The sequence below is a fragment of the Carica papaya genome, chromosome 5, assembly GCF_054855325.1.
Source record: "Carica papaya isolate Zhongbai chromosome 5, ASM5485532v1, whole genome shotgun sequence".
Taxonomy (NCBI): domain Eukaryota; kingdom Viridiplantae; phylum Streptophyta; class Magnoliopsida; order Brassicales; family Caricaceae; genus Carica; species Carica papaya.
In genome coordinates, this window is record NC_142313.1 from 40757338 (window position 1) to 40782832 (window position 25495).

The following is a 25495-nucleotide window of genomic DNA, read 5'->3' on the forward strand; positions in this document are numbered from 1 at the left end:
CTTTTAGATTTTATCTTTTTTTTATTTTTTTTAAATTTTTTAATTTTTTAAACGTAATTTGAATCTAAATCGTGTTTGACTAAATTATTATCTTTTAAAATTATTGTCACCCAATTTTTTATTTTTTCTAAATTGCTGTAAGGTGACAACAAGAATCTTCTCAATTTTTTTCTTTTTCAAACTAAATCTGATTATAATTAGACATATAATTTATTAAATTCTGTCTAATTAATCATTATTTAATAATATTTAGAAAAGTAATAGACTCCTTCGGTCACGTGACTAATTGCACGTGATCCTAAATTACCAACATGCCCTTCCATTGGCTTTCATTTTTTATTTCGTTCTTCTTTTTTGTTTTCTTTTTCGTTTTGGATCTTCTTTTTCTCTCTCTGTCACATTTCAATATTTAACAACTCCTGGGAAAAGGAGCCTCGGGTTTTCTACACCAACTGCAAGCAGCCTGTTACGCGATATTATTATGTTAATATATATGTCTTTGTATCTATCAGGCTCGCATTTATATTCATTGTATTTCCCTACCCAACCCTTCTCAGAACCCGCACTTCTCTTCTTCAGTTTCAGATTTCAACACTCTGTTCTTGATCGACGACAAACGAAGAAAACACACAGGTTCATATGCCGAAGCTTGTTCTTAAAGGAGGGAGCCGTCCGCCATGGGTGGGGTTGGCAGCAGCTGTTTGGGTTCAGATATCTGCTGGCAATGCTATCAACTTTCCACTCTACTCTCCTGCCTTGAAATCCGTGCTTGGATTCAATCAGCAGCATCTCACCATCCTCGGTGTCGCTAATGATATTGGGGAGAATGTGGGTTTGCTCCCTGGTGTTGCATGCAACAAGTTTCCTCCATGGGCTGTGCTTCTCGTCGGCTCTGTCGCTTGCTTCTTCGGCTATGGTGTCCTCTGGCTCGCCGTTAGCCAGACTGTTCAGGGTTTGCCTTATTGGGTGGTCAGTGGTTATCGCTCTGCTTGTTTTCTTCTCTGTATCTATATCTTTTGCGATCTGTTTAATTAGAAGCCGATGAGAGCTAATTCGGATTATTACATGCAAACTTGTAGGTTCTATTAGCATTTTTGGTAATGATTTTGCTTGGTGATTTATTGTTTTTAAATTTCAATGGGGGTTTTTGATTTCTCTTTTGTTGTATATTCCTTGTTTTTACGGGATGTGCTTACTGGCTGTTTGATTGCTTTATCTGATTTTAGATTTTCAATTAATGTTCAGATGCTGGTTCTATTCGATTACTTCTTTTTTTACGAATCATCTGAACTGGGTTTAAATTTTACTTTAATGAAAGAAGTACTTCTTATATCTTCTCATGCATTGAATTCTATTGTAAAACAACTAAAGACACGCTCTTAAGTTAACATGTATCTGAAACTGGATCATTGTGCTTCAAATTTGATTTATTCTGGTAATAGAATTTCTGTCATTTTCTAGTTGAAAATACCCTGAAGCTTCTACTTGTTTAGATCTTGTTGATTAGATTTTACTTTGGAACTTTTAAGCAACTTAGTCATGTTTGAGGAATGTTAGCTGTGTTGATATATGATCTCAATAGTTCATTTCGAGTAATAGCACTGTCCCTGCACTGTTTGTTGGGTAGATAATTTTCACGTATGATTTCTAGAGCTTGACATCGAACATTTGCAAATATATTTTTTCTTTCTAGAAACATACATGTTTATATAAAAATAGAAACTTGTGTTAATTGAAAATGGTAGTGAAAATGTGATATGGGTTTGAAAATAGTGGAAAGTTATTTTTAGTGTTTTCTTAGAAACTTATGTGATTTCCACGCGTATACATACCACTAGACACGTTTTTATGTATAAAATAATTTAGATTTACAAAAATTAAAAAATGTTCCATTTGCTAACCAAAATCTTAGTCTCTTGAGTGTCTTTCCTTATTGCCGAAGGGTCAGTGTACAGTTGAAAGTAACTGTACCATGTATCATAGAGGGAGTTTTCTCTGATTTGGATTGAGTAGGTTAGGTGTATAATAGTATACATCCATAGCGCAAAACACAAAAGTTAAAATAATCTTCTCCATATTCTCTCTCCCATTGTAAGTAAATAACTTTGGGGTACTGAACCACACTCCTCATGATCAAAATTACATATGTAGCTATTTTATTTTTGAAAAGTTTCATTGGTTTTTGTTGTTTAGCTACTTTTTACTTCATATTTTTAAGGCAGAATCAATGGAAGCATGTCTCTTGCCTATTTACCTGTGGTAGTAATATTAGCTGGAGCCTGATAAGAGTGAAATTAGAGGATTGAAAATTGATTAAAAAAATGCTGGAGTACATAGATTTCTGAGTTTTAATTCAATAACCTTATACCTGGAAACTGCGAGATTTGTGTTAAACCTTTTTGGTCAAGGTGACACTTAGTTGTCCAGCCATGAAATCTTTCATCATAGGACCACTCCAGTGACATCTTAGAGTGTATCCCAACCGATTTTTAAAAGTCATTTTCTGGCCCTATCTAACACATTCACATTGATGCAGTGATGGTTAGATAATGAATAAAACTTACTTCCATAGAACTGAAGTTTTCTTTTAATTCTTCTAACATTTTCTTAAATAAATCATAAAGAATATTAATTTGAGAGTTTGATATTACCATTTTGGCATGTGTAGAGATGTCAGCAAATAAAGAAACATAAAAGTAATCAGATGTCCCAAATGAAAAAGATGTTTCCTTCTCATCTAGAGGGTTTCTTTTGCTATTTATAGTGTTGGTAGGAATAATGAGCCTAAGTCTCTATTGCGTTGCACTCTCTTTGCTGCTTTGTGGGTGTTATAGTTGAAGAAAAATGTCAGGATTCTTATGGACATGTTTTCTTATTCTTCCTTTAGTTAGGTGGTCCCTTTTTTGGTGTCTTATTGGACTAAGTCGCATAGGCATTTTAAAGATTATTATTTGTCTACTTTGAACAGAGATTGGCTAGCTATCCTTGATTAGGTGATGATGGTTTTTCCTCCTTTCACCTTTTTTTTTCTCTTTATATAATAATACTTCTTTTCCAGTTGAAAGGAAAAAAAAAATGAAAAACACAAGTGCTTATTAAGAAATCTTTATGCATTTCACATGCAAATTTTGCTTGTCCCAGCTTTCTGCAATCTCTCAAGGAATGTTAACAGTTTGATGTCTTGATTTCCTTCTATATGTTTCTGCTTTACCATTCTCACATTTTTATTGTTCAATATTATGGCAGTTATGGCTTGCACTTGTTCTTGCTGCCAATAGCAATGCATGGTTTAGCACTGCAGTTTTAGTAACTAACATGAGGAACTTCCCCCTCAGTAGGGGAACTGTTGCGGGTATCCTCAAAGGCTATGTTGGAATCAGTGCTGCAGTATATACAGTGGTATATAATTTGATACTAGACCAATCTACTCCTGATCTTCTTTTGTTCCTTGCTCTTGGACTTCCAATAATATGTTCATCTATGATGTTCTTCATTCGGCCTTGTACCCCAGCTTCCGGTGAAGACTCTTCTGTGCATGTCCATTTTGTTTTTGCCCAAGCTGCAAGTATTTTGCTTGCCTGCTATCTTCTTGTAACCACGGTAATAAGTCGGAGGGTTTCACTGAATGATGAGACTTCCTACATACTAATTGCTGGGATGATTATAATCTTGATGGCTCCACTGGCAATTCCAATCAAAATGACACTTTTCCCTGCCAGTACCAAGAAACTTAGCCCACAAGCAGGTTCTTCAGAGAATGTGGCTCATGTCGAAAGTGATTCAACCCAAACAGATCCATTATTGGCTCCGTCATCATCAGCTTCACATCTCGGAAGTTTCTCTGAGAATGAGTATGCCTCAGATGTGGAAACACTTCTTGCTGAGGGGGAGGGAGCAGTAAAGAAGAAAAAGAGACCGAGGAGGGGAGAAGATTTCAAGTTTACTGAGGCTTTTATCAAGGCCGACTTTTGGCTTCTGTGGCTGATATATTTTCTTGGGGCTGGTTCTGGAGTGACTGTTCTCAACAACTTGGCTCAAATTGGGGCTGCATTTGGTGTTGAAGATACAACAATATTGTTGTGTCTATTCAGCTTTTTCAATTTCCTTGGTCGTCTTGGCTCGGGTGCTATTTCTGAACACTTTATCAGGTCATTATTTGTTCACTTCAGTTTATATATGCTTTACTGATTACTATTTCAGTTTAAAACTATATACACTTGCTGTTAAACTTTCCAGTTGGTTCTTCTGTGCTAATCAACATGCTTCTCATATGTTTGGATTTCCAGTGAGGAGAGGATTTTTCTATTTTCTTTTCTACATAGTTCTCCGAGTTGCTGGCCTCCCTTGTTTTCTTTTAGTTAATTTTACATTGTAGGATCAAAACCATCTGTTTTTACAACTTATATTGAGAAGAAAAACCTACTGTTTTTATTTTTTTGCACCATTAACTAGGGCTTTTTGATAACATTATTGTAAATTGTTCCTGGCAGGTCAAGGACAATTCCTCGAACATTCTGGATAATATTGAGTCAACTTATTATGGTCGTAACTTTCCTTTTGTATGCTTTAGCTCTCAGTGGTACTCTTTACGCTGCAACTGCACTGCTTGGAGTTGGCACTGGGTTTCTCTACTTGGCAATTCCTACAGTCTCTGAGCTCTTTGGCTTGAAACATTTTGGAATCATTTATAATTTCATACTTCTGGGAAATCCTGCTGGTGCTATGCTTTTCTCGGGACTGCTTGCTGCTCATGTATATGATGCAGAAGCTTCAAGGCAGGGAAGGTCCATCTGCTTGGGTCCTGATTGCTTCAGGTTAACATTCTTGATTCTAGCGGGTGTTAACATGCTAGTTGCAGTCTTGAGCATAATTTTGACAGTTAGAATACGCCCAGTTTATAAGTCACTCTATGCTTCGGGTTCTTTTCTTCTGCCTCAATCTTCAAATCATTGATTTTGGAAGTGACAAAAACCTAGGCATGCCCATTTTATAGTGGTTTGCTCTGGCAATGTATTGTTCCAGGTTTTGCTACATGTTATATGTGGTGCTGATTTAGGCCAGTTCTGATGTCTCCTACTTCGAATGTAGTGGTTAATATTTTAGCTGCTGCTGTTATAGGCCATTGCTTAAATACAAAATGAGTTTGAGATGACTTATTTGATGAAATGAAGAGGATTTACTGTTATATTGGTTTTCAGTTTTTGTTATTTCTATTTTTTGTTGGTTTTTCGGTGTATCTGATTTGTTTTAAGCGCTCTGGGTGTGTTTCTTCTGCTTTCAAGAATTTAATCTGTTATGACTTGTGGCAGCGGGTTTCGGTTGCTGCATATCGATACCTACTTCTCTTTGCTGTAGTTTGTTCTATGATGTAATCTATTTTAGCCTCAAACTTATTTAAAATGGACCGACTTATCAATGCTATGAAATGAAACGATAATTAGATAGCATGACATATTACCATTTTAGTTCTTAATTAGATTCCAAACGTTCTTTTATTTTTATCATAATTTGGTGCTTAAATTTAGAAATTCTGTGCTTTACTTATATTTGTTTTCTATGAGATTTAAAAGTTATAATCATATAAGGTTAACAATAATGAATTTAACAAGAATAAATTAATTTATTTATTCAAAAAATGTAGATGATGGTAGCGGATATTAGAGAAAAATCATAATAAATAATTTATTTTCAATTCTTATCTTAAATAGAATTATTATAATCTCAAATTGTTTCTTCATATCACTAAGTTAAGAGAAATAAATTTTACTGTGAAAACATGTTATATAAATTTTATTATCATAAATGAAATTGGTAATTTTTCATAGGTTTAGTTAATAATTAAATGAGTTGAATTAAGTAACAACAATTTATTTAGTAAACTTATTCAATTCTCATCCAAGTTTGAAATGCAAATGTACTTATTTGATATTTTTTTTATAAAAAAAAAATAGTTATAATTTATATAATTAATAAATTCTGTTAATATTATTACTTTTATAATAATAAATCTGTATTTTTGTATTAAAAATAATAACAACATTTAACCCTGAAAACCCTTGGATGGTTATTCATAATTGATATTACAAAGGTTATTAGTATTGATTAGATTATGTTTAAACATTATTTTAAATTATTATTAACATTTATCATTTTTTATGGAGTTCTAAAATTTATTTAAATATTTTATGATTTTTCTTTCTCGTATTTTATTGAAAGCGGAGCTGTTCATGAATTGCAGTATTTCCATTTCCATGCCCGTGAGGTTAAACTGTGTGTGATCTGCCGCTTCGTATATTTGTCTGAAGATTAAAACCATGCAGGTATAAGTATGAACCGTTATGGGAGAAAAGGATAAACAAGAAGATTCTACCGTGTGAATTTATCCATAACGTTGACTCTTTGTTCTACCGTTAGCATGTGATATTTTTATATGATTAGACCATCGTCCTTAAAACCTTGAGCCTGTTCAGGACCATCATCCCTCTGTCTCTATCTCTGTCTTTTATCTACAAATAACTTGAATGGTTGGTGGGTCATCAGCAATCTAGGTTTAATACATGTTAAGAATCCCAATCCCAAGATACCCACAACGCCAAAAGGATTAAAAAATAAAAAAAAAAGGGGCTTTCTTGTTCAAATGCGGAAGCAAGTGTTGAAAGCAGGGAGTAGGCCGCCATGGGTGGGATTAGGAGCAGCAGTTTGGGTTCAGGTTGCAGCAGGGAACGCTTACAACTTCCCGCTTTACTCCTCTGCACTGAAATCCGTGCTGGGTTTCAATCAGCAGCAGTTGACTATGCTTGGTGTGGCTAATGATATTGGGGAGAATATGGGTTTGCTCCCTGGTATTGCCTGCAACAAGTTCCCTCCCTGGGCTGTGCTGCTTGTTGGTGCTGTTGCTTGCTTCTTAGGCTATGGTGTTCTTTGGCTTTCTGTTAGCCAGACTGTTCAGGGCTTGCCTTATTGGGTGGTAGGTATTATCTTTAAGTTTTGTGCTTCGTGGGTATGGTTGCTTTTCAATTTGATTAGTTGGTTCTTTTGTCTGAATTCAATTACTGACTAAGTGACTAGTTAGTTTGATTTCTTTCAATTTTGTTTCACTTGGAAGATATTTCATACATAGCCGGTTTGATTGCAGTGCAATCTCTATGAATTTCTTGTTACTGGGTTTCTTTTCCATTATGGTCCCTATTTATTTGAAGCATTGCAGTAGGCTTTTGGCTGTGTCTCAACTAGATTTTCAAGGGAAACTTATTGACATAGCACAGCTCATGCTTCTTATATATATATATGTATATGTATATTTTATGGCTCTGCATATTTGAGCTTCCTTGGTTTCAATAGTAAAAAAATTAGAATTAGTTGAAAGAAGAGATAAAATGATTGTGATATAGGAGATTGCCTGCAGTTACAGTTGTGAGGTTCTTCCCAACCCCAAATATTTCTTGAAGTCTACTGCAAGAGACTTTTCTCAGCCTTGGCCAATACATCGCAGTACTACTTCCCTTCCCAAAATCTTAGATGATACTTGGGAGTGAACCAAATCAAATAAAACTGGATTAAATTGTTTCATCCAATTTGATCCCAGTACCATGTCATTGTACTCAATTCAAATATCCTGAAGTTAATAAGTAAAATAGTGATTCTGCACACACCACTTCGTTCCCACATATTCAAGTTTGGTGATCACTTTGTGTCCATTAGCTACCACTGCAGTTATGGGTTCAGCGGTGACCAACCTTCCCTTGATCTGTTTTGCAACCTTTCGGCAGTGAATGTGTGAGAACATCAATTATCCACTAAAATAATTACAGCTCTGTGGCCAATAAATCCCCTAAACCGTGATAGGATCACTATGCCCTTCTATTGCTTGGAAGGAAATAGAAATAGCGTTCTCTTCTTCATCCTTCCCTTCCATTTCCTCACATATTATTTCTTTAACTTCTTGATTATCCTCTAACACAATTAACGGTTTCATCTTGCACTTGCGCACAGGATAATATTTGTCACCAGTAACAAAGATTAGAAGAACATATAAGGTCAGAAGTATTCAAGTGGTGTCACACATGGGCTTTAGGTGGAGGAATCTATTGTGTAGGTTTGGCAGGGTCAGAGTGGTTTGTTCATGTTTTCTTGAGAAGTATGTTGAGAGATTTGAGGAGTTTTGTTAGCCGAGAACTAGAAGTATGCTGCTGCGGTGGAGGTTTGGCTTGGGGAATGAGGGGATTCTAGGGGTGAATCTTATGGGGTATAATTTTGGCGTCAAAAGCCCGCTCTTGCAATATAGCTTGTTTAAAGACCTCTGATTAAGGGATTGGTGTTTTAAAATCTTAATCATAGGATGCATTTTCGTTCAGCCTACAGATGAAATTAGAAATGAAGTGCTACTCGGTCAGGGCAGAATGGATTTGACTTAGATTTCATGAGTAGATTAGAAATTATATTTCTTTTAAATATAGAATTATATAATATTTATGAGTCTATTATTATAATTTTAGTAGCATTAATATAAAATATCATCTCTTATTTGACAAGGTTTTTTAGGAAGTGCTGTAAATACAAGTGTAATCTCACTTTTGAGGAAAGTCTAGTATACCTCAATAAATAGTTCTTAAGAATTTTGTGATCAAATCAAACCCGTGTATTTGATGCTTGAACTTTTAGACGTGATATCTAAAAAATTTAACTATCATATGTAGGTTTTACACTAAATTCTTAAATAGGCCAATTATTATTCTACATCAATAAGTTAAATGAATTTCCCTATAAATATGACCCAACATGCAATGCTGAAAGAAAATGAAATATCTCTCCTAATTCCTTGATAAAGAGTATCAAAGAAAAATGGAAAAAAGGAAACCTTCTAATAAATCATGTTAATGAAGAAAAATATGACTGATATCTGCTACTTACTAGATGGGATCTACTACAGCCTTCCTCATAATTTCCATGGCAGACGAGATTCAATAAATGAACATATGTAGATCAATAAAAATTCAAGACTGTAAACTAAACTTCTCATACATACAACACAAGAAAGGTGTGCTTTTTCTATGCTGCAGACTTCATGTTTATTTCATACTTAACAAGTGCTTTACCTCAACCTGCTTTCTTTCTCCTTTAGGAATATATGTCCCCATCACTGCATATTATTCTTTGTTTTCAAACTTCTAACAAGCAGTGGGAAGAGGTTATCCTGTCATCGGAAGAAACGCTAAGACTAGCAGATATCATAACTTATTCATTCTATAAAGTCAATACCCAGAATAAATTTTGAATATTTTTACCATCTTGAACATAGTAATTTCATATTCAATCGAACCACCTAGCCTGATTACTTTGGGAACATATTATTTCAAAATGTCTCCAAATTTCAGGTGCTGTTTTAAAATACTGTAAATTGAGATCAATTTCCTTTTCCATAGAGTTTAAAATCCATGTTATAACTCCAGCATTATGAGATTTTCATTTGATTTTCTCTTTTTCCTTCTCAGGTTCTTGTTATGAACCATCAAGAATCTTAAATAGCTCTTTTCTCTCAACAAAAGTTCCAAAATAAAATGCCCAAAGAGTATAATTTTCCCATCAAAGTTAACAGCAATTATTTCTAAATTTATATTGTTGACAAAAAAAAAAAAAGAATTAAACTACAGTAAATATGTTTAGATTGCACCTGGTTGTGGAGAAAACAAAGTTGATCTGTCAAATCAAATTTTAATACGGCTGAATGATACTCCTGCCCCCTTGGTTAAAGAAAGCCGGAGCCAAGACAGTCATGCTGCCAATAAACGAAAGAAACAATGATTCAGAACCGTAGCTCTGCTACAATGAAAATTATATTTTGAATTGTATAAACTGAGAATTGTGTGTATTACTGATTCTTTACACCAATATTTATAGTACAAACCTAATAGAATATCAACTGTACATCAAATAATATAGCAAATTACAGTAGAAATTGTAGCTATGATATAGTTGACCCAAATTAAATATCACAATTATATCTAAAATCATATCTTCCATTTACACACATAAGTTCTACCGTTCAAAATAAACTCATAGAAAAGCTTTAAGTTTATACGTATTTGCCTTATCTTTGCATATAAATTATTTGCACTATTTTTTTCAGATCTTACTACAGTTTGCAACCAGTTGCTCTTTCATATCCTTAATTGTAGTATATATACTTACACAGTCTCTGTTATTAAATATCATTGCAGTTATGGCTTGCACTTGCTATTGCAACTAATAGCAGTGCATGGTTTGGCACAGCAGTATTGGTTACTAACATGAGGAATTTTCCTCTCAGTAGGGGTACTGTTGCTGGCATTCTCAAAGGTTATGTTGGGATCAGCGCTGCAGTATACACAGTACTATATAGTATGTTGCTAAGACATTCTGCTTCAAAACTATTACTATTCCTCGCTATTGGTCTTCCAATAATAGGTTTGGCAATGATGTACTTTATCCAGCCTTGCACTCCTGCTTCGGGAGAAGACTCTTCAGTGCACATTCATTTTGTTTACACTCAAGCTGCTAGTATTTTGCTTGCCATCTATCTTGTGGTAATCACAGTAGTAAATGACACGGTTTCTCTGGTTGATTTTGTCTCCTACACACTAATTGCTGTGATGTTTGTCTTTCTGATGTCTCCTCTTGCAATTCCAATCAAAATGACACTTTTTCCTGCAACAAACAAGAAATTCGGACCAGTATCCGGTTCTTCTGACCATTTGGATCAGGGAGAAGGTGATCAAACCCAAACTCCTTTGTTGCCACCATCTTCATCAGCCTCACTCCTTGGGAGCTTTCATGAGAACGATGATGATTCAGATGTCGAAACACTTCTTGCTGAAGGGGAAGGGGCAGTGAAGAAGAAAAGAAGACCAAGGAGGGGTGAGGATTTCAAGTTTGGTGAAGCTTTTGTTAAGGCTGATTTTTGGCTTCTTTGGTTGGTATATTTTCTTGGGGTTGGTTCTGGAGTAACTGTACTTAACAACTTGGCACAAATTGGGGTTGCATTGGGTGTTGATGACACAACTATATTATTGTCTCTCTTCAGCTTTTGGAATTTTATTGGTCGTCTGGGTTCGGGTGTAGTTTCAGAATACTTCGTAAGGTTATTTTTCATTTTTGTTATCTATTTAATGAAAACCTACATTATATATGATTTGAGTTTATTCTATGCCTAGTTAATTATTGGATCTTAATTTACATATTTGATAAATAATTAAACCAACTCTATTTATACTTTTAATTCTAGAATGATAGATTTGCTTCTTTGCCCAATTGTCAAGAAATAATCATAAAAATAGGTCATTCGAATTCAACATGGAATTAACTTGAAATAGGATGCCTTCTTATTTCATTCATATGGTATTCTTATTCTTATTTGTAGAATTAAATTTTGTGTTAAACTCAGTCATAGGTTATGATTTAATTAAACCCTTGCATGCATTTCTTGTTCTCTTTCTTCCAGTAGTTCCTTGAATATACATATCTTTTGGGCTTAGCATAACACTGCTTTGCCTTAGTACGATGCTTAACATAAAATTCTTCACAATTCTTCAGTGCTAATCTTTCTTTTTCCTTTCCTCAAGGCATGGGGGATTGGATTTGCTTTCATCTTTTATTCCTGGATTCTTCTATAACAACTTCCATCTGAGATTTTAGATGTTTTTGAGTTATGATCCTGGACTTTTTTGTATAACATTGTTTGTCAGAACAAAAAATTTCAGATGATGTGTTAATTGGCATTATGCTTTCTTCTTTTTTATTTTCATTGTTTGATATTGTTTCTTTGTAGATCAAAAGCAACTCCTAGAACCTTATGGATGACATGCACCCAAATAATCATGGTGGTAGCTTTCGTTTTGTATGCTCTGGCTCTCAATGGTACCCTTTACGTCGCAACTGCACTACTTGGAGTCTGCTACGGGTTTCAGTATTCATTGATGGTTCCGACTGCATCGGAGCTCTTTGGATTGAAACATTTTGGCATCATTTACAATTTTATGCTGCTTGGAAATCCTATTGGAGCACTACTTTTCTCTGGTCTGCTTGCTGGTAATGTATATGACGCGGAAGCCACTAAACAAGGAAACTCAACTTGTTTGGGTCCTGATTGCTTCAGACTCACATTCCTGATTCTAGCTGGCATTTGTGGTGTCGGCTCAATCTTGAGCATCATTTTGACTCTTAGGATCCGGCCAGTTTATCAGTCTCTCTATTCTTCGGGTTCTTTCCGTCTCCAGCAAGCTTCAGACCACTGATAATCTTCATGCAATAGATACGGGCCAGTTCCTATAGCTAGTAATTATATACCATAGCAATAGCTGCTGGAGTCACAGGTTGCATAGATATGGTTTATGGGAAGATTTGTTTATAATTTGGATTGGAAGTAAGTTATGATGAGTTAAATTACTTCCCCTATTGGCAAAAAATATCAATATTAATAAAATGCAGCATAGGGATGGTAGAATTTTACCATGAATCTATTGATTCTGCATGACATATTCCCTTTCTAACTTTTTTACTAGTTTTTAAAATTTTATGCTGACATGAAGTTAAGAGTGATCTTGTTTTTTAGACTTTATAAAAGGGCATGCTGAATTATATGTCTCATCTATCTTAATATACAGATAGATAGACTTATAAATTGACTAGATTGACATCCGATATTCTTCTATATATAGTGATTGTATCAAATCATATGAATCTATTCTATTTTGTTTTGTGAAATGAGAATTAAAGTAGAAATTATCTCTCAGAAAGATGGTCGAATGGTTGATGGCTCTAGTCTTGAAGAGATGTTGAAGGCAGGGCTAGCAACTTGAGTAAAGTCGTAACAAGATAGTCATACTGGAAGGTGCGGCTGAAACACCACTTTTTGCAGAGAGAACTAATGCTTGTTGAGTATTTTGGTTTGACTGCGCTCATGAACTTATTATCCTAGGTAGGAACAAGTTGATAGGATCCCTTTTTAACGTCCCCATGTTACTATTTAGACTCCGTAAAAATATATCTTAATCATTATTTCATTAAATTAGTGGAACTAGTAATGTTTGATTTAGAAATCTGATAGTAGAAACAGATACAAGTATCATAAGTTAAAATCACAGTTTTAAACTATGGTATGATGCATACTCATAGCCGTACTTGTGTCTCGTGATGTTGTATTCATGGACAAGAACAGTTTCTCTCTTTCAAAGGATATTCATGAGTATAGTTAAAGTCTTACATATATATATAAATATATGCATATAATTCCATTATTAATTTGAAAAAAGAAGAGGATTTGTGTCCTCGGAACATGGGTAATCAATACATATAATATACTAACAGCCTGCGTAACTCCTAGTTTAAAACAGAGCAGATTTCTCCCTCAGTACATAGTCAAAAACAATGATATATTGTCCAGTAAAAAGAAAACACTATTTGTGCTTTCTTTCTTTCTGCAAAAGATTAAAGGTTACTGCGTGCAAAAAACAAAGGGAGACAATCTCATGACTGAATCAGATCACTCCCACTAAAAAATGTTTAAATGACCCACCACGACTACCTAATAAAGAAAAAAGATTAAGCAACATCTTCTTGATCACACATCCTCCAGAAAGAAAAAAGAAAAGTCTCTGGTGGAAGACCTCAAAAAACCCATCTCTCACCATTAATCAAAATGCACATAAATATAAAAAATTTCCATCTTTTAGAAATAGAAACTGGTCAAACTAGAGAAATTAAGTGAAGATCACGAGAGAAGAACCTTCATGTAGGTTTCAAATCCTGGAACATTGTATCCCACTTGATCTCCTCAATGCTGGGAGTTGACCAGTAGCAGCCATGATCATCATTATCAATCTTTTCCTGATCTTTTTGATCATAAATCAGAGGACTTGAAAAGCTGTTAACTCTAGACCCTAAACCCACCAAAGGAGTATTCCCATTTGTCAGCAACAATCTCCCTTGCTTGTTCACCATCAGTGTCTTGTTCCTCTTCAACATAGCTCCTTTCCATCTGCTGCCATAACTACCAGTTCTCGCAACACCCTTTGGAACAACTATAAGAGCTGATTCTTCGCGACGAACCCAAGCTCTGATATAGCTGGTTAGACACCTCTTTGAACTCTTAATGGCCAGAAGAAGCCTGGAAATAGGTTTTGGTGTGGATGGTTTCTCCTTCCTGGCAAGCTTGAGAATCTCAAGCCTGTGTTTGGCTATGGATATGCCCATGCTTTGAAGAAACTCATGGTTGAAGTAAGGTATGTCATCTTGTTCGAGCTCGTTGTTGGCAAAAGCAAGGCCATACTCATAGACGAGGGAAGGCTCAAGGCCTGCTTTGGACAACCAAGAGAACCAATCCATTACTATGGCTTTTGAAGAATGAGAGAGATATGCATATGTATATATCTATACATACATACATATATATATATATATAAAGTGGTGGGTACGGGAGGAAAGAAATGGTGAAGTTGAATGGAGGGAATTGTGTGTGTTTTGGGGCGGTTGCTTTTGTAAAAATCACCTAGTCGTCGAATGAGAAAGAATAAAGAAAGAAATGGGAGGGCATGCTTGGGTTTGTGAAGGACTTGTAGGGTCTTAAAAGGGCATATAACCAACAAAAGGTGAGGCTTTTCTTTAGTAGGGATTGACCCTTTAATGTTTAGGTGATATATTCGTAATATATTAAATTATTAAATAATTACGTAATTAAATACCATCATCCATCAATCACGGTATGGGAAAAGAGAAGCGTGTGGGGCTCCCAAAGTTGGTACCTTTATTTTTTTTAGTATGTATGTGTATGGTTGGGTCCAGATTTCATACCTCCAAGTTCTTTTTTTTTTTTTTTTTTTTTAAAGATTAGATTAGATTAGATTGTTAATTTAATTTTTGTTAAAAAAAAAGAAAAAGATTATTACTCGAACTATTATTAAAATTCTTTAATTTATAATATATTTATAAAGTAAATTTTTAATAAAATTTAAATTTTTAATTTTTAAATAAAATATAAAAATATTAATCGTAAGCAATTGGGTATTCTCAAAATTCATTCCAATTACTTTTTGTTGGTATTTTTGTATATAATTAGTTTGTGGGTGTGTGGATTTATTTATTTATTTATTGAAAATTCATCAATTTGGCTTATTTTCAAGAAAATGTGTAAATTTATAACCATTTAATTGGAATTGGTTTTCTACAAATTATATAGTGTTGCTCTCACCAAAGAAGTTGATGAACCAGAAGAAACCATTTCAAAGCTAACTTATACATTTGGTAAACCTATAATTCTTTATTGCTCATCGTTTTCTCGAAGGTGGTGGTTTTTTTAGGTGAAATTCTACTTAGAGTTCAAACCCGAATAAGTAAATTCAATAAAAAAAGAATGTCGTGTTATTTGAGTTACCTCTTTTTTTTTAATTAAATTATAAAATATTAAATTTAGATAAATATATATGTGTGTGTGTATTTAGATGTGAGAAAATAAATACTTGTTAGATTCTCTTCTTTTTTTTTTTCGAAAGTGATTTTTTATTATAAAATTCGTAATCACTTATTTATTTTTTCTTAATAAATCTTATCTATCAAGTCATCTATCAGCTTTAAAGTATACGAACAAATGAATGGAATCTAATTTACTTTTGTTAGGTTCGGAAATTTTTTTCTTTTTTCTTAAATGATAATGGAAAGGGATTAAATATATGTATATAATTATAATTATAATATAAGATGGGTTTGACTTAACATTTAGCTACTTTCAAATATAATTAACAAAAGTAAAATTGAGTCTGTTTTTAAGTTCCAAAAATAATTTGATTAAAAGCAAAAGGAATGTATACATATATATATATATATGTGTGTGTGTGTGTGTATTAGTTATATGCTCATGTCCCTAGAACTAGAAGTTGATTCATTTGTCTCTTATTGTAAGGTAGGTGAACATAAAATTTCTGGGGTCTACACTTAATTATATTATATATATATATATACACATGTGTTGTCTACCATCACTATTTAACTAGTAGCTAATCATACTACATTATCTATGTTATATCAAATCCTATGTCTCATGAAGAAAATAAATGTATTATATACGTGACCAAATATTGGTTGACATAAAATTTCTAAAATATACATATGATTTTAGGATAAGATTAAATGTAATTAATTATTTTGTCAATATTACATGTTGACTTACGATAACGATGACCGACATGTATCATCCATATATTTATTAATAATTTTTGGGTGGTTTTCAATAAAAGTGATTGATATATATATATATATATATATATATATTTATAAACATTGAATTTGAAAGGTATTAATTATTTGCTAATTACGTTTAAATTTTTATATTCATCGAACATACACAAAGCTCCAAAAACAAATTATAGTGATTCAATCATAATTTGGTTGTCTTCCAAATTCCCCTTCATTCATTGGTTCATTAGTAAATATCTCACTCACGGTGTTGAGAATACTGTTTTCACGTGATATATATATATATATATATATATATATATACATATATACACACACACACACACACATATATATATATACGAGAAAGAATTATATGTATAGATTTTCAAAGGGGATATAAATATGAATAAAACTTTGCATGGAGCACTATCATCTTACTATTACTCTCAAACAAAACAAACAACTTTTCGGTTTGTCAATTATTCCCATGTGAAATTTTGATCGCTCAAGCTTTAATTCTTGTTAAAACATTATATTATTATTAATTATATAAAAAAAATTATCATGGTTTTGCAAAATAATTTTGATAAATTTGTATTTTATTAAAATTATATTTATCAATAATATATATATTTATATATGTAACGCCCGGAAAATATGAAAAAAAAAATTGATTATTTTATTTTAAATATTTTAATTAGGTTTTAAAAAAAAAACGTCACGTCAGCAGTCACGTCAGCAGACCCAATCAGCAGTCCTGGCCAACCAGGACCTGCCACATGGCAAAACCACGTCGACCGGGGACGGGCCACGTTGGCGATCCGCGTACGCGCGATCGGACGGCCCAGATCAAGCGTGCGCACGGACGGCCCAGATGCAATCCACGGACGGCCCAGATTCAATCAAAAACGGACGGCCCATATTAAATCAAAATGGACGGCTGAGATCAAAAGGCAAAAGGGTATAAATAGAACCCCCATACCTGACCACAAAAACCCTAGCCGCCTGCCCTCGCCGGAGAAGACGAACCAGACACCGGAGACGCCGGCCGCCGCCACACCGGGGAGATTTTCGACCGCCGATCAAGGTAAATTTCATACCTCCGACTCGTTTTTCCACGCTGATTTCCCTTGTGACCAAATCGGAGCCAAACTCCCGGCCAAACGGCCGGAAAATATGGCCGAAATCCAGCGGCGCCGCCGCGCCCCTCCTCGGTTTTTGCCTCCGATGAGGCCCTTCCCGGCCTCCGTTTGATACAATTTTTATATCACCGTGATCACCATTCTTTTCTCTACAGGTTGATCGGAGCCGAATCACCAAAACACGAACCTCACCGGAGAGCCGCCGCACCCGAGAGCACCGCCGCCGGTAAGCTTCGGTTTTCCGTAATTTTTTGGCCCCCCGAGGGCCCTAGGGTTGTTTTATCACAATGACCGATGCAAGTGTGGCCGAATTCGGCCGGAAACGGCCAAAAACGGCCAAACCGAGGCGAATCGCCGCCCCAAGCGGCGGCGCCGTCGCCGAAGCACGGCAGAGCCGCCGTGCCGGAATTGCGATATTGGCCAAAAAGGGGCCCTGGGTCTAATTTGGGATTTTTTGGAACACGTGCAGGTACCAGTAGTACGTTTCAGTTCCCCGAAAAAAATTCAGGAAAAATTTGGGACAGCCTGTAGGCGCACTGTGAAGCCGTGTTCGGACCCCGAAAAGAGTAAGGACCCATCACCCTATTTCCTATCACGGTATTAAAGTTCAATAATGATAAAACGGTATTTCTTAAATCAACGAATGTGTGAAATTGCTTAAGGTCGCTAATGGAGCCCGAGTCTAGTGTGTTTGTCGGTTAACTGTTATTTGGCCTATTTTACAGTTTTAAATGCAGTATGAGGTTTGATGTTTTCATTTTATAGTTTCGTGTGCATATTTTACTGTTTTATTGATTATGGATTGAATGACTAGGATATTGATGCTGTATGTTGTCTGTTTGGCATAAATTACTGTTTTGCTTGTTTGTATGTGAATTGATGATGCTGACTGAGGAAAAGGGGAATGAAAGATTATGTAAATTGGTAATTGTATAATGTGGTCAGCCTGACTAGATATCCTGGGAGATGGTGGACGGACCGGGTCCGTAGGGAACCCTACCGGGATTGTGGTCTCTCATACCGGACGGGGTATGAAGACCTTATGTGCTTTGGCGCCCATACCGGACGGGGTATGGGGACGGTCCGTTTGGCGCACATACCGGACGGGGTAATGGGGTTTATAGTTTTGGCGCACATACCGGACGGGGTATGGGGACGGCCCTGGAATCTGATTTCAAGTGTTAAGGGTTAACGGGTAGCGGGACCCCTATGGATCCCCATGGATACTAGTGAGCTGGCAAATGAGGAAAATATGTTGTGTAATGATTGAATTACAAAAGGCGTTATAAGTATTATGTTATACAGTTTATATATGATTTCATGATGATGATAATGTTATTGCTTTCGTATACTATTTTATGAATTTCAACAAGGTAGGTGGATGGTGAAGGATTTATTATTGATAAAAGAATTTGTTGTAAATTATGCTCCATTGGTCTTTTTGTGTTTTATACCCACATTTACCTCTGTGACGGTGAGATATCGTGATGTCTTTACTGGGCTAGTGTAGCTCATTCCTTATTTAATCATTTCATATCAGGAAGACATTGTTCCCGAGCCCGTTCCACAGGAGGACGACGAAGGGGACGCCTAAAGACTCCATAGTCATATTCGTAGCTTTTACTTTCGAGTTTCTCCTTTAGGTAGTTTGATCTTTTATATTTTGTGAGCACGTTTTTTGTTTTAGTGTAAGGGATGTTAATCGAATTTTTAACTTCGTTTCCGCATTTGATATTTTTAATACACATTTCATTTTAAATTTTCGGAGCCGTTACAATATATGTTGAATGGATTATAGGTTTTGACTTTTTTTAGAAAAAAAAAAATTACCTATAGGAAAATTAATAAGCTGTAAATTAATTAGGAAGATCAGTGAGAATTAATAGGAAATTAATTAATTAGGTGAAAATTAATTAGTGAGACATAATGGTCTATTTATAATACTAATTTAGTATAATCAAATATTTATTAGTATATTTGTAAATTTATGATAACTAAGTAATTTCAATATTATTTGAGTTTATTAAGAATATTCTATAACAATTACATTATTTTGATTAGAGCAGCTATAACTTGTGTTTTAACATTATAATTATAAATTATAATTATTAATTACATAGATAAAATAATATAATCATGATTACCGTCACATTCAATATTAATTACATTTTCTTTTGCAACCTAATAACTTAATCAAGTATTAATTACCTTACAAGTATGATTTCAGCTAATTAAACAAATCCTAATTTCTTAAATCAATCATTTAATAGAAAGCAGCATGTCGTACATTACACGATACAAAGGGTGCCATGTAGATTTCATATTGTCTCAAAAATATTGAAATAATTGAGGAAATTATATATATATATATATATATTTCATCTTTGCTGTAATTAAACACAATTAGGTACTTACTACTACTCAGTGCTAATTAATTATTAATTAGGGTCTTAATTAAAGTCACCCATCGTTAGCGGTGGACCTAATTTCGATGTTTTAACTTAAGCAATAGATCTCAGAAGGTGGTTTAACAAGCAATTATTCTGTCCACACTTATACATAACATAGTCATATATATACATACATACATATTATATTTGCATATTCCTCTGTAAATTTTTTATGATAATAATTTAAATTAAATTTTTAATTTTTTGTTATTTTATATAAATATTATTAGTTTTTTATCTAATCACCACCTTGCTTCTGATTTAAGATTTAGAATCTTCTCCGACTTATATCTATAGTTGGAATATCTCCTTCTATTTTTATTCTCTATTCTCATTAGTTAAATGTCAATTATATCAGTTATATGTAATTAATTCTTAGATTTAGTGTATTAATTGTTTCCACAATTAAATATATATAAGTTTATGATAACGTTAATAAATTTTAAATAAAGTAATCATTTGATGATACAAAAAATATATAAAGATATGTAATTAATACGTGATAATAAATTAGAAATCACGAGAATTACCCGTTAACATATTTCTATAAATGAGTATGAATAATTAGATTTAAATATGTTCTAGTTTAAAGAGAGTTCGGTAAAAATTTCTAATTTATAGGACTGATACGTAGGGATTATAAGTGGGTTTTGGAGCAAGTTTCTCCACAATCGAACTCAACTTGCCCCTATAAAACATAAACTCGAACCTGCCTCGAGTCGATGCTAGTTTGATAATTTGGAAATTAATCAATGAATGTTGATTAATTTTTTTATAAATAATCTAGTAAAATTTAGTAAGTTATGTAATGCAGCAGATAATTTGTTATCAGTAACAATCAAAACGAGAGAATTTTGTGAGGAAATCCATTTGGATCACTTCGAAATTGCATGTATGGTTGGTGCGGACAACCTCAATAGAGGTAAGGTACTTGGTTGCTACAATCCATAATGGATAAAGAACTCTTGACCATGCTAGAGGAAAGGAGAAAGAGATCATACACTCTATACCATCCAATGGGTATTTGAAATCAGTCCTTTCGATTGCGTGTGCGTGTGCGTGGAGACACACCCAGGCACCAGAACTTCCCTGTGTAGCTAGTCACAACTTCATCAAGAGGGTAGAGAATGAACTCTGCTATCTTAATTCCATGAGGACCCTTATCTTGCTAATAGCTCAGCAAGACCGTGCAAATATATCCGCTCCAAACACCTGTTGGTAATCCAACTTCGAGTATGATAGGTTCCAGTCAGAAGTCAATTAATTTTTCAGTAAACATTTTTTTCTTTGGGTGAGAATAAACTGCATTTGAACAACAATTTTTCGACCTCCCATTCATTAAACTTGCAGCCTTTAAATACAAAAACTATTCCCTGTTACTTCCTACTTCTAAGGTAATTAAAACAAAATGGGATAGTGATAGATAATGGGAATAATGGGAAATCAAACTGATGACGAAAAACAAGAGATATAGGATATACTGTTGACTAATTCCACAACTATTCTAAACACACTTTTCCTTAAACTAAACACATGTTTTCCATAAATTGTTTGGCATTGAGACTTTCGAAGCTTAACATTACTCCTCCTTTTTTCAAGAACCTTGTCCTCAAGGTTCAGACAACCGACTTGTGCCATCTTCTTCGGCCATCTTCCTTGGCGCTTTGAATTTTTTTTAGTTCGTCCAGAATTTCATCCAAGGCTGTGTCTAATTTTCGGACCGTGCTGCAACATTTAATTGCCCCTCTACATCTGTAGTTCACAAAAAAAAATTAAAAAAAAATGCCACATCATCACCATTTTAGAATGCTTGTCAAAGGCCATCCAAGAGTGTTCTCTGATTCCTGGCAGCCTTCTGTAGTTTTCCTTTTTTTTTTTTTTTTGGCAGCACAACTCTTTTGTCTCAACTCTCTGTGCAACGCAGCTCTCAATCTTCCAACGCGATCTGCCTCCCTTCCTTCCCAGACTTTTTTTTTTTAATTTTAGTCGGTGCTTTCCCTCAATTTCCTTCCCTCCCTTCCCGAGCTTTTCTGTTCTTGTTTGCGGAGAAGGTCGAGCCTTTTGCTAAAGCTCTCCCCTAAAGAATTCTCAATTGTCAAGACAGCACGCTCCATAAGCCACCGCTATAGCTTCAAAAGCGGTGTCAAATTGCTTGCAAAGAACAGCTTCACAATTGGGATACGCCTTCTGTGTAGCTGATTCACCGTACGTGTAAGCAACACGAAGATGAAACCCATCGGATATTGCTTTGGATGTTATGTAAGTCACACTTTGCGTGAACGGTTTTGGCTCATTGCGATATGGTCGCGTCTGGCCAGGCCGGCCCGGTGTGTTGCTGCTGGAACCTTTGCAGTTTAACAGCAAGGTGTTTGTCAGCCGCTTGAGGGTGTCTTCAATCCGGTGGAACTTGTCGGCAAATCTCACCTCCATCCGGCTTAGGCTGTCCTGCAATCTGCCCATGCTGACTTCTAGATTTTCAGTTCTTTTTTTTGCTAATAAACATGATTCTGATACCAATTGATAGGATTCAGTCATAAGCCAATTAATTTTTCAGTAAATATTTTCTCATTAGGTGAGAATAAACCACACTTGAACAACAATTTTTCGACCCCTCATTCATTAAACTTGCAGCCTTTAAATACAAAATCTACTACCTACTACTTTCTACATAAATGGCAACTAAAACAAAATGGGATAGTGGTAGATAATAGGAATAATGGAAAATAAAATTGATGGAGGAAAATAACTGATATAGAATACACTGTTGACTAATTCCACAACTATTCTAAACACACTTTTCCTTAAACTAAACACACTTTTCCTTAAACTAAACACATGTTTTCCTTAAGTTGGTTGGCATTGAGATTTTCGAAGCTTAACAGAGTAATGAAGATTAAGCATCACATTATCCTTCTTTTTCTTTTCAAAAAAAGATTTTAGCAATTTGTCTACTGTACCCGAATAAATTGGTTATCATATGACCTCTTAGAAACTGTAATCTGCCAATTCTAAAGACAATCTGTTAGTGCACTTAACAGAGCAACCAGCTTATTAAGATGAAATCGGATTCAAGGCTGTCTGAACGTGAATGAAGAAACTGCAGCTAGAGTTTCTGATTAAATTAACAACTTGAATCCTCATAGAGAGAAATTTCTGATATGAATTGATGCCAATAGTTGGAAAGCAACAAATGCAGAAGAGTTGTTTGTTCTCAACTGAACAATTTCGGGGAATACAGAGTTTTATATCATTTATCAGGCAGTGTTATGAAAGTAACTTCTCAGTCTCACGTCAGATTGCAATCGTTAGAGTTCAATATTTTTTAAAACAAGAGAGTAAAGATTGCTTGTCCGATTGCAGCAGCATTATGGAGTACAACTGTTTTGCAGGGAAACAATAAACATGGAATTGAAGAAATCAATTATGGCAAATAATTGAAAGAAATGAATGTTGAGTGAACCTACTTCTGATGGCACTTTCAAACAATCATTCTACTCAAACAATCTTTCGAATACTCTCATGCAACAACTATATCTCTGAAGAGGATAGAAAAAACAGTGAAACCAAAGAAGAGCAACATAAATAAGAGATGAGTGTCATCATTATTTTGTAAATTTTGTAAAATTTGATACAAGTCTACATTACTAAAAAATCATTCAGATTTGCTTCTAATACTATAAACATTTCCAATTGTTCCAACAATACTAACTACTATGGCCAACATCAACATTGACCAAGATAAGAACTTTTCTCGCAAGCTCAAATTCACTCGATGTCCTAACCTTAAAGCAATAAGAGATGGAAATATGAATCCTAACGACACTGCTGTTGTAGCCCCAGTAAACTTGAAAGCTGTCCATATATTGGGAATCATAGTAGATCCAAGATAAGTAAGCAGTAGCAATACAACCGTTAATGCGAAAGACCTCTTCCTACTCTCCGGAAGAGGAGGTGATCCCTCAAATACCAAAGCATCCACAGTTTGTCGTAGGGAGAAATGAATAACTGGGAAAACAAGAACCAAATGAAGAATATAGCCAACCCGAACAATATAATTCAAGGCAGAGCTAAAACGAATACCAAGATCCTTATCAAAGTTGGTCAGCACATCCGATTCAATATCCTTCCCAAAAAGCAGATATCCTGATATTGCTGTCGAAGCATAGACTAGAACGCAAAGAATGGTTGTGATCCTACCCACCCGATTCATCTTGTGAGGAGATCGGCCTTCTAGTTCATTATATATAGGTTGCACATTAAAATGACAAACATAAGCATTTGACATGATTGGGATCACCACAAGTAAATCCAAAATCGCTCTTTTAGATCCAAAGTCAGGACTCATCCTTGGAGGATCTATTTTCCCTTCAAGAAGCTTAATAAATGCAACAACGAAACAAACTACAACAAAAACAACTGCGAGAACAACCGAAGCAGCCGATGTCAAGCTCAACGAATCAATCTTATTCAACGCACAAAGTGGTGCTAAAAAAATCACCACCACAACTAAAATCAACAACTTCCTATGATCCCACATTCCATTCCCTAACCACTGATCGAAAACCCCAACATGATGCTTCGATCCGGACATGACATCCCCAATAATTATCAAATACACAATCAGGACACCAGCATTGTTCACGACTATGCAAATCTCAGACAAAACCCTAGCAGTTCTCCCTAGTGCACACTGCACAACTTCACCATAGGATTTAGCCTTAGAAGCCACCGCAAACCTAACCAGAAACTCAACGCTAATTTCAGACAATATTCCCATCAATATTATCATAATAAACCCCACAACTAATCCCAAAACTTTCATGGTAGCAGGCAAGGCCATGATGCCAGCCCCAATAATCGATGTGGTGAGATTAAACACGGCACCGGATATACCAGACCCTTTACCGGGTTTATTAAGAATATGCGACTGATCATCAAAATCCAGATCCAGATCATCATCGTCGCAAGAAACAAGACCTCCACGGTCAACATTGTTGTCGAAGCTTTCTTCATCAAAAGGGTGCAGCTTGTCATGAGATTTTTCAGGGGGTATCGAATTTCTACTACCATTATGTAATTGTAGTTCCAAATATGAATCCTTGCTAAGAGCCGAATAGTTACTCTCCATTACATGTAGATTAAGTTTTACAGTGGATAAAAGAGGCAAAACTGTATAGATCTGAAATTCGATTAAACGAATGTATGCAAGTCAAAAGAATAAACTTACAGAGGATTTGGGAGTGAGAACAGACAAGATGAGAGCTTTCTGTAAGGAGGTAGAATGGAGTGGAGAGGAACTATATCTCAGAGTCAACTGTCTCTTCCTCTCTCTGCGATTGCTTGCTGGACAGAAATTTGTGCAGAGGGGAGGAGAGATGAGAGAAGAGATTTCGGGGGAAAAAAGGTTTGGCTATTGGTTGCAATTTTAGACTTGTATTTATATTTATATTTACATTTTTTTTTTTTTTTTTTTTTTTGTTTTTGCAGATGTGGTTTTCTAGTTATTTTGAAAGTTCAAAGGTTAAGGGAGACAGTCAACTACCAACGCACGTCAGCTCTGGGACCCACATGTGATGAGGTGGCAAGCTTTGGTGTGCTGACATGGCAGTCAAAGTCAAATGTTCGTGGAGTGCAAAATTGAAATTTTGTACTTACCGGATCTCAACCAATTAATTGTGATCATCATAATTTTGGATATGA

The 25495-nt window shown here is 34.9% G+C and overlaps 4 protein-coding genes across 5 annotated transcripts; 2 read left to right on the forward strand and 2 right to left on the reverse strand.

Annotated features, from left to right (window-relative positions):
• The first annotated feature begins 383 nt into the window (after positions 1–383).
• Positions 384–5185, forward strand: LOC110821180 (protein NUCLEAR FUSION DEFECTIVE 4-like). Its single transcript, XM_022050912.2, has 3 exons — positions 384–969; positions 3247–4148; positions 4491–5185. Exons 1-3 carry the CDS (start codon positions 640–642, stop codon positions 4951–4953), a joined length of 1695 nt encoding a protein of 564 aa, XP_021906604.1. The 5' UTR covers positions 384–639; the 3' UTR covers positions 4954–5185.
• A 1072-nt stretch (positions 5186–6257) lies between these two features.
• Positions 6258–12490, forward strand: LOC110821060 (protein NUCLEAR FUSION DEFECTIVE 4-like). The gene is made up of 3 exons (XM_022050758.2): positions 6258–6967; positions 10218–11116; positions 11804–12490. Exons 1-3 carry the CDS (start codon positions 6638–6640, stop codon positions 12267–12269), a joined length of 1695 nt encoding a protein of 564 aa, XP_021906450.2. The 5' UTR covers positions 6258–6637; the 3' UTR covers positions 12270–12490.
• Positions 8845–14586, reverse strand: LOC110821061 (Sterile alpha motif (SAM) domain-containing protein). 2 transcript variants are annotated; one of them, XR_002541006.2, is made up of 3 exons: positions 13760–14586; positions 9671–9775; positions 8845–9193 (listed from the first exon to the last, which is right to left on the reverse strand). XR_002541006.2 is itself a non-coding variant. In XM_022050759.2 (2 exons), the coding sequence occupies exon 1, from the start codon at positions 14356–14358 to the stop codon at positions 13762–13764; it is 597 nt and encodes a 198-aa protein (XP_021906451.1). In that variant the 5' UTR covers positions 14359–14586; the 3' UTR covers positions 8845–9775; positions 13760–13761. The 2 variants fall into 2 exon arrangements, 1 of the variants encoding a protein (XP_021906451.1); XM_022050759.2 differs by having other exon boundaries at positions 8845–9775.
• An 8788-nt stretch (positions 14587–23374) lies between these two features.
• Positions 23375–25218, reverse strand: LOC110821107 (Transmembrane amino acid transporter family protein). Its single transcript, XM_022050838.2, has one exon. The coding sequence runs from the start codon at positions 24921–24923 to the stop codon at positions 23448–23450; it is 1476 nt and encodes a 491-aa protein (XP_021906530.1). The 5' UTR covers positions 24924–25218; the 3' UTR covers positions 23375–23447.
• Between the last annotated feature and the right edge of the window lie 277 nt (positions 25219–25495).

What these genes read in the sequence shown, in the direction of transcription:
- LOC110821180 (XM_022050912.2), top strand. Translation starts at nt 640, where the DNA reads ATGCCGAAGCTTGTTCTTAAAGGAGGGAGCCGTCCGCCATGGGTGGGG. An exon ending in AGGGTTTGCCTTATTGGGTG is followed by an intron (nt 970 to 3,246) that starts GTCAGTGGTTAT and finishes ATATTATGGCAG; the next exon opens with TTATGGCTTGCACTTGTTCT. An exon ending in ATTTCTGAACACTTTATCAG is followed by an intron (nt 4,149 to 4,490) that starts GTCATTATTTGT and finishes TGTTCCTGGCAG; the next exon opens with GTCAAGGACAATTCCTCGAA.
- LOC110821107 (XM_022050838.2), bottom strand. Translation starts at nt 24,923, where the DNA reads ATGGAGAGTAACTATTCGGCTCTTAGCAAGGATTCATATTTGGAACTA.
- LOC110821061 (XM_022050759.2), bottom strand. Translation starts at nt 14,358, where the DNA reads ATGGATTGGTTCTCTTGGTTGTCCAAAGCAGGCCTTGAGCCTTCCCTC.
- LOC110821060 (XM_022050758.2), top strand. Translation starts at nt 6,638, where the DNA reads ATGCGGAAGCAAGTGTTGAAAGCAGGGAGTAGGCCGCCATGGGTGGGA. An exon ending in AGGGCTTGCCTTATTGGGTG is followed by an intron (nt 6,968 to 10,217) that starts GTAGGTATTATC and finishes ATATCATTGCAG; the next exon opens with TTATGGCTTGCACTTGCTAT. An exon ending in GTTTCAGAATACTTCGTAAG is followed by an intron (nt 11,117 to 11,803) that starts GTTATTTTTCAT and finishes GTTTCTTTGTAG; the next exon opens with ATCAAAAGCAACTCCTAGAA.